Source organism: Rhinolophus hipposideros (assembly GCF_964194185.1).
Source record: "Rhinolophus hipposideros genome assembly, chromosome: 1".
NCBI lineage: Eukaryota > Metazoa > Chordata > Mammalia > Chiroptera > Rhinolophidae > Rhinolophus > Rhinolophus hipposideros.
In genome coordinates this window covers 69,237,115-69,253,398 of record NC_138047.1, presented here as the reverse complement: position 1 = coordinate 69,253,398, position 16,284 = coordinate 69,237,115, and the positions used below count along the sequence as shown (strand labels likewise).

Below are 16,284 nucleotides of genomic sequence, written 5' to 3'. Positions count from 1 at the left end.
TTATGAGGATTGTTTTTCAGTGATGCAGTCTTCATTTATATGAATTCCCGTCAAAGATACTGAAGAAAAAGTTTGACCTTTTGTGTAATATTGACCTCTGAGGTCTTTTCTGCCTCCACAAATTAGAGATCAACAGAGAAAAGGAAAATTCTTTGTAAGATGTGCAAGACCAGTTACTCGAGGAAGAACCCATAACCACATTTCATGTGTTCTCAGTCTCATGAACTCGCAGTGAGCTTTAGCAGGTAAGGAGGTGGTTGTTTGTAGTTTGGTTTTGTTTTATTAGAAGCTGGCCAAGACCTTGGAAACTGAACCAAAACATATTTTATTATTACTAACTGTTTTCTGTCTAATCAATTTGCACCTGCCTGCGATTTAGTTGAAAGAAATATGTACTGTAAGCAAATTTCACTTGCTATTTTCCATTATGAATTCATAAGGACATTCTTCACTACCCCTCTAGTAAATCAGAAAACTGAATACTGAATAAATGTGGTGTAATAAATACTTGGAGACTTGATTTGCAGTTTCAGCTACAAATCAAGTCTTTACCAGCAGACTATTGGGAATCAGAAATCGTTTTCTATTTCTTTTATTGCATTATATTTTTTATGTCACAATTTTAATTTAACCTTAAGACATATTAAATAATAATGCTTTGTAATTACAAATCCTTCATATATACATTTTCTCAGGTAATTTTCAGGATCATCTTATGATATTATTATAATAATAATATTATTTTTATTTATTTATTATTAAAGTTTATTGGGGTGACAATTGTTAGTAAACTTACATAGGTTACAGGTGTACAATTCTGTGATACATAATCTATATGTCACATTGTGTGTTCAACATCCAGTCAGCTCTCCTTCCATCACCATATATTTGATTCTAATCATATTATTTATTGATGCTTCTACATGTTATTTTTAAAGTAATGACAAAAATCATATGAGATAGCAATTCTTTATTATCATGATAAAAATCTTTGGGCCTAGAAATTTTTAATTAAGTAGTCACATTTACACATTTTATTTTTTAAAAAAGCGAACTAAATTCAAACGTAGGTTAACGTGCCTGCAAAGTCCAGAATTTTGAATCCCACACTGTGATCATTTAAGAATGGGTAAGGTGAGTTTTAGAGAAGCCAAGTGACATGCCCAAAGTTATACAACTAAGAAGTGGAAGAATCAGCAAAGAAAAACAGATAGTTTGCCTCTAAGACCAAAGTTCTTTCTACTTTTCATAACAGATTTTTTTTTAAAGTATGACATTTCACAACAGCATAAAAAAAACACTAATCCAAGTTGTAAGTTAATGAAATGGCTATGTATTAAAAAAACAAACAGACAAACAAAACAACAAAAAACAAAAAGAAACCCAGAAAAACCTAAAGAATAATGGACTAAATTTCTCAGTATATGCTGCAAAATTATAAAGTCTAGTTGAAAACACCTTTATTTCATGGAATCTAAGGTTGGAATTTTCTCAGTGTGGATATTTACAATTTATTTTTACATATACACATGTGTCAAATTAAATTCCACATGGTTAAAAGACATAAAGCTAGAAAAATAAAAGAAAAAAGAAAACAGGGAATGTAGGAAACTGTACGTACATACTTGGAAAAGGAAATATTTTTTTAAACAATACTGAAGACCATAGAAAATATGTGTGTATATATTAAGACATAAATGCCTATAAAAGCTTCTAAGTAGCTATTGATATCCTATATCTTTTGATTTTATATTATTCTGGAAATACCAAGATATGGGAGGTATACCCAGTTTTGATTAATACAAACAATGTAAGCGTTGTGTGTATATAAGAACATAAGAATAAAACAAGGACTTGTTTACATATATCCACTTGATTGGCTACCTCAGAAATTTACAAGAGTCTCTTATGGTCTCACTATTTCTACTCTTTTTAATATATCTCGTCAGAGACTCTTACGTGATCACTGTACCTCCAGTAGATTCCCTCTTTAATTTTTACAATAGTATCTTATTTGTTCATTTCATAACATTTATCAAATTTAAATCATTTTGTTTGATTATGTATTTTAGTTCCCTTTTCTGTCTCTCTTACCAGACTTTATTATTTCATGTATCCAGTGATTATTTCTCTGTGCTTAATTAAGTTTATCTCCAGTTCCTAGATCAATGCTTGGTATATTAACTGGTACTTAGCAAATATTGGATGAATAAATAAATAATAAATGAGTAAACATGTAAGTTTTTTTAAAAGTATTTGATTGAGAATCTGCTGGGGGAAAATACAATTTCTATGGAATGATATGGTATGGGAAAAGATTGTAAAGTATGGGGAGCTTTGGCTTCTAAACTGGAATGGAAATGTAAGCTATGAATTTCAATTTATACTCATCCTCATGAGAACAAAACATTTCTAACAGTAGACAATATGAAGGAGAATACTTCTTCCAAAAACCATTTAGTATACTTATTCGGAAGCTTACATTCATTCACATCCTATGAATAATGAGTAAACCTTAAAATGCCTACCCTCCCTTATTCTCCAGACAACATACAGGTTCATTTACCCACCCACTCTCCCCCAACTTTCCTCAACCCCCCACTAAACGGAGGACAACATGTTGCACCTCCAAGAACCAATGGGCCTCTTGAGAAAAAACAAAAAAGAAACATTTACGGATCAATACCTGGGCTGTGGGAAACTGGAATAAATATAATAAAGGTGAAGGAGTTAGAAGCCATAGCTAATATTTCAAGGACTTTGATTTCCTCAAAGGCATCATTAGTACTTAGAGTTTTTGTGAGTATCTTTAGTTTTTAAAATACTGATATCAATGTAATGACTGCCAAAATTAGTAGGCTGACTCTAGGGGACCATAGTGATAGCAGTAGCAGATAAAAAACATTATATGAAAAGGCATGGAATAATGCTAGAACCTGCAGTAGAATAATTTTTATAGTCATTAAAAAACATTCTCCAACATGGTATTATTGAGTTTGCATTTTAACAAGGAACTACAACTTGGGGTCCAAATTAAATTGCTGTGGAAGTTTACAAAGAAAAAATGTATACCACGATTGCTATTGTTAATGATATTCATTCATTCTGTATTTCTTTATTGAATACAAATCATTATGATTTTCCCTGTGCTACACACTGAAATAATTTTAAGCAAAATCATTCAGTTTTCACGTGGAGGTTGATGGGGCCTGAGGAAGAAAGAGTTACTTCTATATATATGTGTATAAACCACAGCCCACAATAAAAACCATCTTCCTGTTTTTCACATAATGTACTGCTTTCTAAGCTCATCCCACCCCACCCCACCCCTTTTTTATATAAAATAACTTCTAAATGATGATATATAAAAATAAGATATAAAAATTTTCACTTTTGGAAATAGAAACAGACATGTGTAGGAACTTTGTTGACAAGATTAACTTTTACTTACAGATAGCTTCAAATAATCATACGTAAAGAAAAAGATTTCATCTGAAAACAAATGCAGGGTAAAAAATTACCCTGAATCATTTGAAAGAATTGGATAACCTGAATGATATTTGGAATTGCGTTTGTTTTAAAGACCTTCGCAGTCTTTGTTTATATGTCTCTGACCCCTTCTGAACAAAATACCAGCTCAGATTTTCTACCTTTGGAATTCTATTGGAAATAAATCCTTTAGACACACCACAGAGGGCTTTGAATTCCCTCTACTGGTACACTGACTCACCTCAAAATATTCTGTCATCACTAGCAGGTATAACTTACCTGAAAACTCTATGTCAAAGTTAAAATTTAAAAAAAGAAACAAACCAATCTCAACTTAGCAATTCCAATATGGAAGACAAGATGGTAGACTATGAATGCAGAACTATGGCCAGTACCTTTTGAATGCCTGCTTGGGACTCCAGAACGTTATTCTCTGATCCATTGCTTCGGTTGATCATCCGCCACATTTGAGAATACATGCTGTCCCTCTCAAAAGGATTCATTCCCTTCATACGAACATGCTCATACACTGCAGAGTCCAGGACTGTGCCATAAGGGATGTCTGTCTGCTTGGAAAGGTCCTGAAGAGACCTTGATTATTAGGAGAGATGAGAGACACAAGCAAGGGTACTGAATATTTTCAAGTGAAAATAAAATTAAAGGAAGCAAAGAGCAATATATGTAAATATACGTCAAATTACTTTTCTTATTTTGTTGTTTATTAACATTATGATGTGATATATGAGGAGAATTGCTGTTACTATGTATGGCACTTACATAAATCACGAGAAGACAAAATCATTACTGAAGGATGAGTGAAAATTTCTAGTGAAAATTTCTGTTTTGGTGAACCTTTCCTGCAAGTCAATTAATTCTAGCAAGCCCATTAAAGACCAACTAGATTCCCAGATAATCATATAATTATTTAGTGTTTTTTTAAATTGAGTATAAGCCTTAAGTCCATGTTCTTTTAGGTGGCAAGGCTTAAATATTTTCATAAAATAATTACATTTTGCATACACAAAATGTCAAGTGTCTACTTAAATGAATATTTATGATAGTCATCACTTACTGACTGGCTATTATATGCATGTCAAGCAACTGACATACATTATCCTCACAGCAATGCTTCATATTCAAAACTACTTAACCCATTTTATAGATGCGGAAACTTAAGCTGAGAGAATAAAGGACTTGCTCAATGTAGCACAATCAGTGAGGGTAGAGATAGGATTCAAATGTAGATATGACTGGCTCCAAAGACCATATTATTTCTACTTCAAGATGCTGACTCTGATTTTTATATTTCTTTTGCTATATTATTGCCTTTAAGTATGTGTGTGTGTGTGTGTGTGTGTGTGTGTGTGTGTGAGAGAGAGAGAGAGAGAGAGAGAGAGAGAGAGAGAGAGAGAGAGAGAGAGAGAGACTTCTATTTGTTTTCAAATGGAATACATTTCATGCTTCTTGAAAGCTAAATATGTTTTCAGCTTTCTCTCTTACAGAATAATGCTCCATGATTTTCAAATGATTCTGAGTTACAGATGAGTTACCTTTCCCAGGTTATCTCTAAATAGGTGGTCAATTTCCTTACATTTGAGTTTCTGGCGACCCTATACATTGTAACTTAGAAAACCAATTGCCACCCCACTGGAACTCATTGAATTTGTGTAGGTGCCTAACTCTAATGACTGACAATTTAAGATCACATATGTGTCTTTAACATATTGTTCAAAATTAAACGCTGGCGTGTTTCAGATTCACTAACATCTGAGAAGGGGAGCAGATACTTTGAGACACTATATCATATTTTGAACAAGAATAAATACCCACAATGCTCCACGATCATGAGCCATAACTCTTAAGTATACCTCTGACCTTTAGGTCTGTTTCTAGATGAAGTTTGCTAATGATTTCCTGGGGGTCTTTGCAACGAACATTAGCACTGGGCAACATATTGGGGATACTCTTGCAGGTTACCAGTTTCCATCACATACAAAATTGTGTTGCAAACAATAAATTATGGGCTGCGTTTGTTAGAGAAGTATTTGTACCAATTTCTAATGGTAACTTTCAGCAAAATGTAATCTGCATTTTATTGAGTACTATGTTGTTGATGTATATCATTTACTTGATGGGAACTACCATAATAATTTCTTTTGGCTCTATATTTTGCTGCATGAAATAACACATTTAAAAATTACTATTTGAAAGGAAGACTTTGCTCAAGTAGTCTACAAATATTGAACTAATTCTACCATTTATAAAAGATAATGTGACAATATAAGTGAAGAGTGGTGGACAAAAGCTGGAACAAAAGTGAGCTATATGTATCTAGGGTACAACTTAATGCCGGAGTGACAGGGCATTTGTTCCTGGGAAATATCATAATTACCATGGTAATAGAGTAGCAATAAGAATTTTGTTTCAAAAGCACAATTCTCATTTATAGCTGTTTTAAGTAGTAGAGGTAAAACTGATTTCAAAACATTAACATTTTCACGTTTCCCACTATTTAGTGGAGAAGCTCTAAAGTGGTAACATGGGAAAGAAATGAAACATATTCATACATGTTATAATAGCAGGCCTCATTTGTTCAATTTCTATTAATATAAGGGCCTAGGCTAGGTAGATGCACAGAATTTGCATCTTCTAGAACTTAAAGGTCGACAATTGGAGAAGGCCGTGTTAGGGTTCATCAGAAACTCTTTTAGAATAGGATTGGCCACTTGCTGCTTAAGTGTTTCCAGCAATCACTCTGATTATAACTCTAAGGCTTCAATTTGGTAGTGCTGAGACCAACGTCTAGGGGTAAACATTTTTATGACTATGTTTAAATATATAACTTGTTTGCCTAAATAGTCTTATTAACAAAATACTGTTAAATAAATTAACGCTCCCTCTTCCCTTGCCATGAAAAGCCAATTGAAATCAAATGTTAGGATCTTTAATATAAGCAGGTTTCTGTAACATAGCATTACCTTAAATATTTGCTTTACAACCTGAATATAGAATTATAATACAAAGAGTTTAGTTGGTAAAACTGTTTGTACACAATAGATTCTTTAAAGGAATGTGTCAATATATTGCCTATGTGAAGTTCCTGATGCCAGATAAAAGCAGTTTATTTTTAACATTCTTCAAATTTAGAATAGTAGGGCATTTAAAACTGAGAACAAAAGCATGTTCCCTCTAGCTTCATTTCTGATATCAAGTTCAGCTTATAAATTTGACTTGAGATATGCTTCAATAAAAATTATAGCTTGTCTGATTCAGCGTTATTCCATTATAGTACCCCAAGACAGCAACAAAGGTGACAAAAAGAAATTGAAGCAAAATGAAATGAGCTCAAATAGCTTAGTACAAAAAGAGAAGGCTGTTTTTTTTTCCGGAGCCCAACAAAGAAAGAGAGTGCCTATTATAAGTGGTCATTTTGCTATTTTTATGCTAATAAGATTTTAGAGCAAGCTCAGTAGAAATTCTATAGCCTATATTTTGATCCCCTAAAAGAAATCTGGTAGGATATTCTACAAGTGGTAATCCTCAAAAAATGTTCCTGAAGGTCAACACCTGACTAGATATTACTTAGACATGCCAAATCATCGTTTTAAAATGTAAAATAATTCTAAAATAATTATTAAGTACCTAATATATAAATTAATTTACCATGGCACATATTGATATCTCTTTTTTAACAATTGACAACATTTACTCCGGCTGTAGAAGAAATGGGAAAATCTAGAGCATTCTAGAAAAGAGTTAACTGTGAATATACTCATACTAGTATATTCCATTTCTTCACTTAACCACGCAATACCCACATATACTCACATAAAACTCAGTGAATTATCACTCTGTGAATCTATTCAACCTGAGCTCCCCCTCCCAAACCCACACCCATAGTCATAAACATACAGTAAACAATGAGTATATATGGTGAGCAATAAAAAAAGCAAATGTTTTGCCACTCTAATCAGCCTTATTTTCTCAACGTCTTACTGAGATTCTTCTTTTATTCCTTGAAGTGGTATCCCATACGACTAGAGATCTGGGTACTAAACAATACTGAGAGATGATAGGTAAGTGATAGTTATTTGCATGAACATTACATATAATGAGACACTGTAATTTAGGGCAGTACTGTACCTTTTAGGAATTTGAGTGGATCTAGGCTTATGTCAAATTCTTTCCATGAGAAGCGTAAACATTTAAAACACTTTAAACACTGAAAATTAATTTTGATACATGTGATAGTCTGATATTAGCTATATCTGCTAGCAGTAGCTTTGACATTGGGTAAGTTAGATTTTCAAGTCAAGCAGATCTGTTATTTGTGAGCTGTGTATTGGTAGGTACCTCAGTTAACTTTACTTTCCTCATCTACAAATGGACAGAAGAACAGTGTCCTCCTCAAGGAATGATAATAAAGGACTTGTCATGTCAGTATTAGATCAAGTTATTTATTGTTTTTATATGAAGATGATTATTATAATGATCCCTCTCCTTATAATGCCCTATGTAATAATTCCTAATGGATTTTTGTGTGCATGTGTGTGTGTGTGTGTGTGTGTGTGTGTGTGTGGCAGGATACCACTTATAAATATCCTTGAAGAGGAGATTCATGAATTACAGTCAAACTAATGTCTCATTTCCTTTTCAAGTATAAGATTGTATGAATATGAGACTACATGGTCATAACTTTCTTTGTAGCAAACTCTTTGGGACATTTATATGACTCTGTGTTAATGAAATTGATATAATGAATGTGTTGCTAAAAATACTTACATTTCTAAAATTGTTAACTAGTTAAATATCTAATGCCTGTTCCCTCTTCAGTGAACTTTCACCAATGTTTTTCCCTACTTTTTTTAAACAAAAGAATAGATCTTACCCATATAAACTTTAAAATAACTCTCATAAACCTCTATTTTCCAAATAGATTTTTTCTTTCCTTCCTTCTTTCTTTCCTTCCTTCCTTCCTTCCCTCCTCCTCCTCCTCCTCCTACTCTTCCTCCTCCTCCTCCTCCTCCTCCTCCTCTTCCTCCTCCTCCTCCTCCTCCTCCTCCTCCTCCTCCTCCTCCTCCTTCTTCTCTCTCTCTCTCTCTCTCTCTCTCTCTCTCTCTCTCTCTCTCTCTCTCTCTCAATTTTTCAATTTGAGCCTGTTTGTATGGATTGCTCACCCACAAATGACAAGAATGAGCTGCCAGCTCTATCTCTTGGGAATTGTAAATCTAATCCCAATTTTTTTTTATGGGATACAACAAATCAACTCTAATGATCACATCAGAAGTGATTTTTCTTATTGGTGGAGAAAAAAAATAGAAAGTGGTCAATAGGATAGGCACTAGATCCTTCAGGCCAAGGAAAGTGACAGTAAAGAGCCACAAACAAGTTGGGTTATATTATATGTATCCTCCAACTCAGTTCAGTTTTTTTTTTAGCTCTCTCCCCAGTTTCCTCTTCTGGATGCTGATTTCAGTCTCTGTCAAAGGACATATGTTGTTGTAGCCCCCAGAGTCCTTTACTAACCAAATAAAGAGACTTCCTGGTGCTCACCGCTGTTCATTGATTGTAGTGGTTGAGAGCTGTTGTAGGTATTCTACAGAGGAACGTTTTCCTCTGTAGGAAACGCATAAAACACGTTAAAAAAAAGTGTTCCAAAATGTAACACTTAAAAGTACAACTAATATGCCAGCAGAGTGAGAATTTGTCATTGAGACCCAAGAAGCATGCACAAGTGTTGGAAAATTCACTGAGGAGGTAATGGAAGACAGTCCTCACACTGAGAGGTGCTGCCAACAGATGCACACTGGGCAACTGTTTCGTCTCTAAAAACAGGGGTTTCGAAAACATAAAGATCTGAGTTTCAATCATTGGACAAATTATTTAATCTTCTCCAAATTGCAATTTTCCCCCCTATGAAACAGGGGTAATAATAATTATATAATAAGGTATCTGGATATTTGAAGCAGATATTACATGTAAGACAGCTTAGTACTTAGCTCTCTGTAAGTGCTTTATTACTGGTATTGTAATTATTACTTTTATTACCATTATTACTTTTATTTTGTTCTCTGCGGTTTCTGGAATTGCTGTCTCCTTATTTTCCCACCAATTAGATTCATTCTCAGCTAACCTCTCTTCCTCACCAATGGCTTTTCTGTCTAACTCCCCTATCCCATCTAATCTGTCATCAAGTTCTATATACTTTATGTCTCCAGATTGCAAATTTGTCACTACCTTTGCCTTTCCATTGCCAATACCCTCATAAATTCTACCTAGAAAATTATTTCTAAGCCTTTTTGCTATCTCTACTCTTATCTACCTCTAATCCATCTTCTCTGCACCACAGCTAAAGTGTTCTTTCTGATATGCAAATCTGATCCTATCCCTGCCTATTTAAACATTTCCTATGTACACCACTGTCCTTAGAAAATAGTTCAAAATCCCTAGCACTCAAGAGACTTCAAAAATCTGGCCTAATTTTTTCCCCCTCCTTTCTCTCTCAGAAACAACCTTTTGCCGCATTCACATTCATATTAAAAGGCAAACAGACCATTTCATCACTCTTTGTGTTTTCACAGCTCTATGTCTTGGTGAGTGTTTCCTCAGCAAAAGATGTTTCCTTGTCTACCCGGTGAGTTCTTTCTCTTCAAGATGAAAATCTACTGCCTCCTCAGTGCTGTTCTAACACTTAGAATACATTCACATTTTAACATTGTGTGATGAAATTTTACTTCTTTGTCTACCTTATTAGAATATACATGCTGATTCTCATAATTATTTTTTAAAAAATCATCTTTGAAACTCAGAACCTAGGCCAGAGTCTGGACAGTAGTCAACAATTAATGATGCTCATTTCCTTTGGCTACTCTTCTTTACCTTGATCTTGAAAAATGAGCATTCCCATTAAGCTAGCATTGCATAAAAATGGGTATTTTACTATATTGCTATATATTATCAGACATTCTGTTGGTGACTAACTATAACCAGCAGTATTTTATAATTAAACATTTTTAAAAAAACATATTATTTTAAAGGCAGCTTTGGAAATTACCCCTGTAAGAAAATCAGCTGCAAGTGCTTTATCAGGCTTCCAGTGGAAACATTTTGCTATGTATGTAAAATAAATAAGTTCAGAGGCAAGATAAATAAAAAAGAAAACCCACACAAATTGGACTAAAACAAAGTATTTGGAAAAGCTGAGGTTATAGTTCATGATTCTGTTACACAGAGGACCTGGTACAAAGTGGAATATTCCTAAAAGAAATACTTATCTAAGCAGTGCAGAAATAGAGCAGAGAAGTAATGGTTAGTTTGTTGGGTGATTTCTGACTGAAATATCAGAAGTAAGCTGAACATGAGGAAAATTGCTCAACTAACTCTGCTAACTGAAATGATTAAAAAATACAAAACGAATCATGGTTGTAGTAGCTAAAGAAATAAGCACCAAAACAAGGAGAGAATGGTCACTTTTGGTAATATGGAGTATTATTACAGAAAATTTAATTTTAGGATTTTTTCCTTCAAGGGCTGAGTATTTAAATAAAGAGGAGGAAGGAGAATGCATATGCTCTAGTGATAGGACAATGAAATAAGCACCATGGAAAGGTGCTTCCCACTTATAGCATAACCAATGGCCATTTGTCCTTTAGAAAATCACATTCTGTGTGTCCTAGTACCTTGTTCTGCTCAGTGAAGTTTCCCAAAATTCCTCAGATTCAAATTTGTAAAGAGGTCTGATGAAATATAAGGGTATCAAGGGTAAATGATGGGGTAAGCAGGACTCTAACACGCCTTCATGTCAGAAAAAATTTTAGTTTGCATATGGCTTAGTTCACACTGAAAAGCTAAGTGAGAGCTATTTTAAGTGCATAAGAATGACACTATTGAATGACAGCAGGCCCAGGAAAGAGTGGAATGTTCTTTAGTGCAATAATGCTAAGTTTCTTCTTTTTAAAAGATTAAGGTCAAATGCACATTTGTGGAAGAAATATGGTTCTCTCATAGACGATTAGATTGTATAGTCTAAAAGCAAAATTTATGGGGCAAGGTAAGTCATGAGAAACCCAGCGACAGCTATCTCTAGTGGAGAGAATATACTAGCACCGAGGTGATCGTGTCTTCCTTCCTTTCATTGTGCCAGACTTTTGTCCTTCTCAAGACACAGACGCCTGAAATGTGAGGCCAACAAGTTTGAATGATACCAGGCAGGGCAAAAGACTACGATTCCTTTACTTGTGGAGACAGGGAGAATTTCCCATGGGAGGCCCCATGGATGGTGAGGATACTTTATAAAAAGGGCCAGATGAGGACCAAAGAGGATTGATGATATACAGAGGAGGGTCAGCAGATGAGGGTGGCTCCATGTGGGATACTCAGTTAAGGCCTGTATTGTACATCCTTCTTTAGTCCCTCTACTCTGTCCCTCTCCCTACTCTTGTCCTATGTCCCTCACCTACTCTCAAACCTGCTCTTATATAGTACAACAGGGTAAGTGAAATAAAAGACAGCTTCAGAATTTTGTTCTCTGAACCCCTTTAGAATAGTTATTTGATCTTTATTTTTAAGAACTATTTAAATATCCATCAGAATTTCAAGTGTGCATGGTCTAGAAAAAGTGAAGTAGTGCTCACGGAGGGGACACTTCTCCTTTCAAACACTGTCCCTATATGGAAGATGAGTAGGCCTGGAGGATTACAGCTGACAGATGACTCTCAAGTCTTTCCTGAGAGATTCAGGTGTATTTTATGTACCTTTTCCCTCACAGAGTAGTCAGGAGCATCCCTATGTGCCATGTGGTATAGATAGGACGATCATAGGGAATATTGGAAATTCATATAAAAAAGATGCACTTGAGAAAGATAGACGTCATGGACTACTTAGAGAAACATCCCCAAGCACTTGGTGAGACTTGCATTTCCCACACACATTTAAAGTTGGTTCAGACTTGTGGACATGGTAGGCCACTTTAGAGAACCCAAAGGGAGATGGAAGTGCTTTGTCCTTCTTACTGCTGTTAGGCATAATTAATAAAAATAATTGTTAAACTTTCTTCAAAATGAGTGCTACAGACATGCAAGAAAATAATTGTCTGAATCTGATTGTCTTGTCTGACTTGTTGGCCCACATTATAAGCTAGGAACTAACTTTCTCATACCATGAATCCTGATATGTGGCAGACATTGTATTTTTCTGCCTGCTGACAGAATTATCAATAGGCACACTGTTCTCTATTTTAAATGGCCTATTAGTTAAATAAAGTAGTCTTTCAATTATATAGATATACCAGAGGTGCCAACAAAATGTATACACATGACTTGTATTCATCTTTTGCTATCAGTATATATAGAGTATTATAATTTTAATACAGTTTTTCTTTCTTAAAACATATACATTTTTTGGCACCCTCTGTATATACACTAGTTAAACAGAACTCCATTGCAAAAGGCTCAGTATTCTGTGAATTCAATTTGTAATTTTCCTATGTAGTTTCTTACATATTTTGAAAAAGATGCAATATTTATTTACCCAGAACAATATGAACAAATATGGAATTATCCTAAATTACATGGCAAACATTTCATGATGTCATTATTGATAGTAGAATTTATGTTATGATGATATACTCAAATATAGATTTCAACCATAGAATAGTGGATTTTTTTGTTCCTATTGCATTGAAAACACAGGAAGGACTTGACTAATTCCCTGAAGATCAACAAATTTCTAAATGGTGTTAAGAAAGAGTCTTAATACACTCATAACATCAAAGTTGAAAGAGTTCCTGGAGTTATCACTTAATTTAATTATGTACCTTAAGACACATAAGCCAGCCTCCAAAATGGACTTTATTTTTCTTCCTAGGGCACTTTAATGACTTAGAAAACTTAACACCAAGAAGTCCTTACTCATGCCTAACCTAAAATCCACCTTTCACATTAGCCTCTCATTTTGTTCACAGTGAAAACGGGCAATTGTTATTGACAAACTCTAACACGATATTTCTTTATGTAACAAAACACTTCCTTTTCATTTTCAACATTTAGCCTTCCTGTTGAGTTAAACACTAAACTCCTTTAGATCTAATCCACAGGTCTATTACTCACTTTGTTACATTGCTATTAACTAAGACATATTTTTTCTCTTTTATTGAAATTTTTGCATAATTTATAGATCTTATAAATAGGTCATGGTAGACTATTAAAAGGCCTGAATAACTTTTACATTGTTAGGTGACTTTGGTCATTTTCTTTATAAACATTAATGCTACATTTCAAATTTATAATGGACAGATGATTCATTCTGAAATTGCCTTCATCCCCAAATTTTGAACTATCATTCATACACACAGTTTATTTTTTCCATTTGTGATTGTATTAACATATATTTGTCCTTATTAACCTTCACCTTACTTCTAACTTCCTTGTTTAATTTGTTTAACTTATGAATTCTTATAGTGTGACTCTAGTCAATAATCACCCTAACTCAATATTAAGTAATCTGCATGTTTAATTAGCTTACTCCCTATTCCATAATTCAAATCAATGCTGAAAATGTTCATTAGGATTAGGGCCAACCCTGACTTATGGAAAAAATACTTTATTCAATATATTCTCCAAGGCTGACATTGAACTATTGATTGCTACTTCACAAATGGACAATTAACAAGCTGTGATAAAATAATACATAATATGACTACATGAAACAATAACACAAATAAAATATCATGTGATTCAAGTGAGGAATCAATAGTAATTTGTAATTTTTTTCCATAGGTCTTTTAAGGAGCTTAAAACATTAATCACATTATCAGATTATTCACAGTAGAAAGAAATAGCTAGAGAAAGAAGTTACCAGGAATAACAGTAGGGCTCATTTAATAGCTTATTTGAAGACTCACTACAACATCACTGTCAAAGTAAGGTAAAAAGTCTTTGTTTCAGTGAAGTTTCAAATGAATCTAACTGAAAATAAAAATCCTGGCTCTTCAAAACACAGAGCAGGGGACCAAGTTTCTATTGATAATTTCAAGTTTCCCAAACATAAAGATGTTTTCCTTCTTTCCAGTGCAGTAGGTCTATAGATTTCTCAAAAAAAAATTGTTTTTAGAGTCATTTAGAGAAATTATCCTCTCTTCCCAAATAGGTGATACAGCCTTTCTGAGGACTTTCAACTAAAAGAAGGTATAGAATGCATATCCTGACGCTCAGAGTCAAGTCTTCTTAAGAGCCACTCAGATTATAAATGCCCAAACTGTTTTGCAAATGTGCACCCTGCCCTTCATTCAGCAGTACATCTTGAGAGTTCTGCAGAAAATGACAATCTTCATCAGAAAAAGCAGCCCAGCCAGCTGGCTGCAGATCTCGTTTTTTACCTTCCTCGTGATGTTTTGTGATCTGGGGCATCTGTAATTTCCAACCTTGTCTTTAGGTTAAAAGACTAGGGTTTGAGAAATAGGTGCTACAGTGTGTGTGTGTGTGTGTGTGTGTGTGTGTGTGTGTGTGTGTGTAGGAGAAAGCCTTTAAAAATGAATTGATTATCTTAGGTTGACAAGAGCTTGTGGAGGGACTAAGAGGATCAGAAAATTAATGGGATCAAACAGATGTTTAGGGGATGGTGGAGGTCAGCACACCAAGATTGCTGGTATGATGAAGAGGACAGGAAAGAAAGGTGGGATTAGAAAAACTGAAAGAGAAAAAAGACAAGCAAATATGGCAATACAAGAGTTTCCTTTCAGATTTGCCTGTTAAACCAGGATTTCTTTTATTAGTGCACCTATGTGATTTTTTAAATCAGTTTTCTCAGACCTTGTTTAACAAAACATTTCGTTTGTGTAGTTGATACAGAATTTTATAGTTGAAGGGACATTGAACATAACTAGATGACTAAGTTTGGGGAGAGAGAAAGAAAGGATGTTTTGAGTTGTTTAGAATGGCTTGTTTTTTGTGGAAGTTGGGCATCATCTTACGCTTGTGAGAGTTTATTAGTTTGGCAAAGTTTTCATCTTGAAGAGCTTAGTGTAAATAGAGTCTGGCAATGCTAATATAACCCTGTTCCTGGGAGTCACAAATAAAGTAAGAGGCAACATTTAATCAAATGCTCACTAGAGCGTGGCTTCGAAAACTAATATACTTCTGAGAGTTTTTATTTTTCATTTTTCAAAATGAAAGATAAAAGCTTGTCTGTAAAATCTAGATGGCTACATGTTTATAAAACATCCATCAGTGTAGTATTTAAGTGCTTTGATGAGAAAGCCATTCTAACACTGAACAATATAGAATAAGGAGATGGATGGTTTCCTCTGTCTGTAGTGTCTGTGTACTCTAGAGCTAAGGCTTTACAATTCTGTACTAAACTGAAACATAAAAGCAGTATGAATCAGTCCCAGCTCACTTCAGTCACCTTGATTTTGGCTGCTCCTAATAAAGTGTGCAATTCCCTGCTGAGAGCTTTGAAATAGCTTCCTACTGGAAGAAAGAAGAGAGTGGGTGAGACACTAAGGAAACCTAGAGAGCATACCATTTTGGGCTTCTTTTCTTAGCCTAGAAGAGTAGGATGAAGAAATGCCATTCATACTTCTTTCTGGTTCTTTATGAGATATACAAATAAGTCATAGACTTTCAAAGTCTCAGACCAGCTTCTAAGAAATCCCTTTCTGGCTCATTCACTTACTGAATATTTACCTATAACCAACCATTTACTCAATAAGGTACTACCCTGTTTCCCCGAAAATAAGATCTAGCCGTGCAATCAGCTCTAATGCGCCTTTTGGAGCAAAAATTAATATAAGACTTG

The 16,284-nt window shown here is 34.4% G+C and overlaps 1 protein-coding gene across 2 annotated transcripts in view; it reads right to left on the bottom strand.

Annotated features, from left to right (window-relative positions):
* The window catches only part of GRID2 (glutamate ionotropic receptor delta type subunit 2), a 1,327,346-nt gene that overhangs the window by 242,920 nt on the left and 1,068,142 nt on the right, over positions 1 to 16,284 (bottom strand). For both annotated transcript variants that reach the window (XM_081037560.1, XM_081037561.1), the window contains one exon: positions 3,885 to 4,080. In XM_081037560.1, coding sequence (XP_080893686.1) covers positions 3,885 to 4,080 — 196 coding nt within the window. The remainder of the gene's footprint in view (positions 1 to 3,884; positions 4,081 to 16,284) is intronic.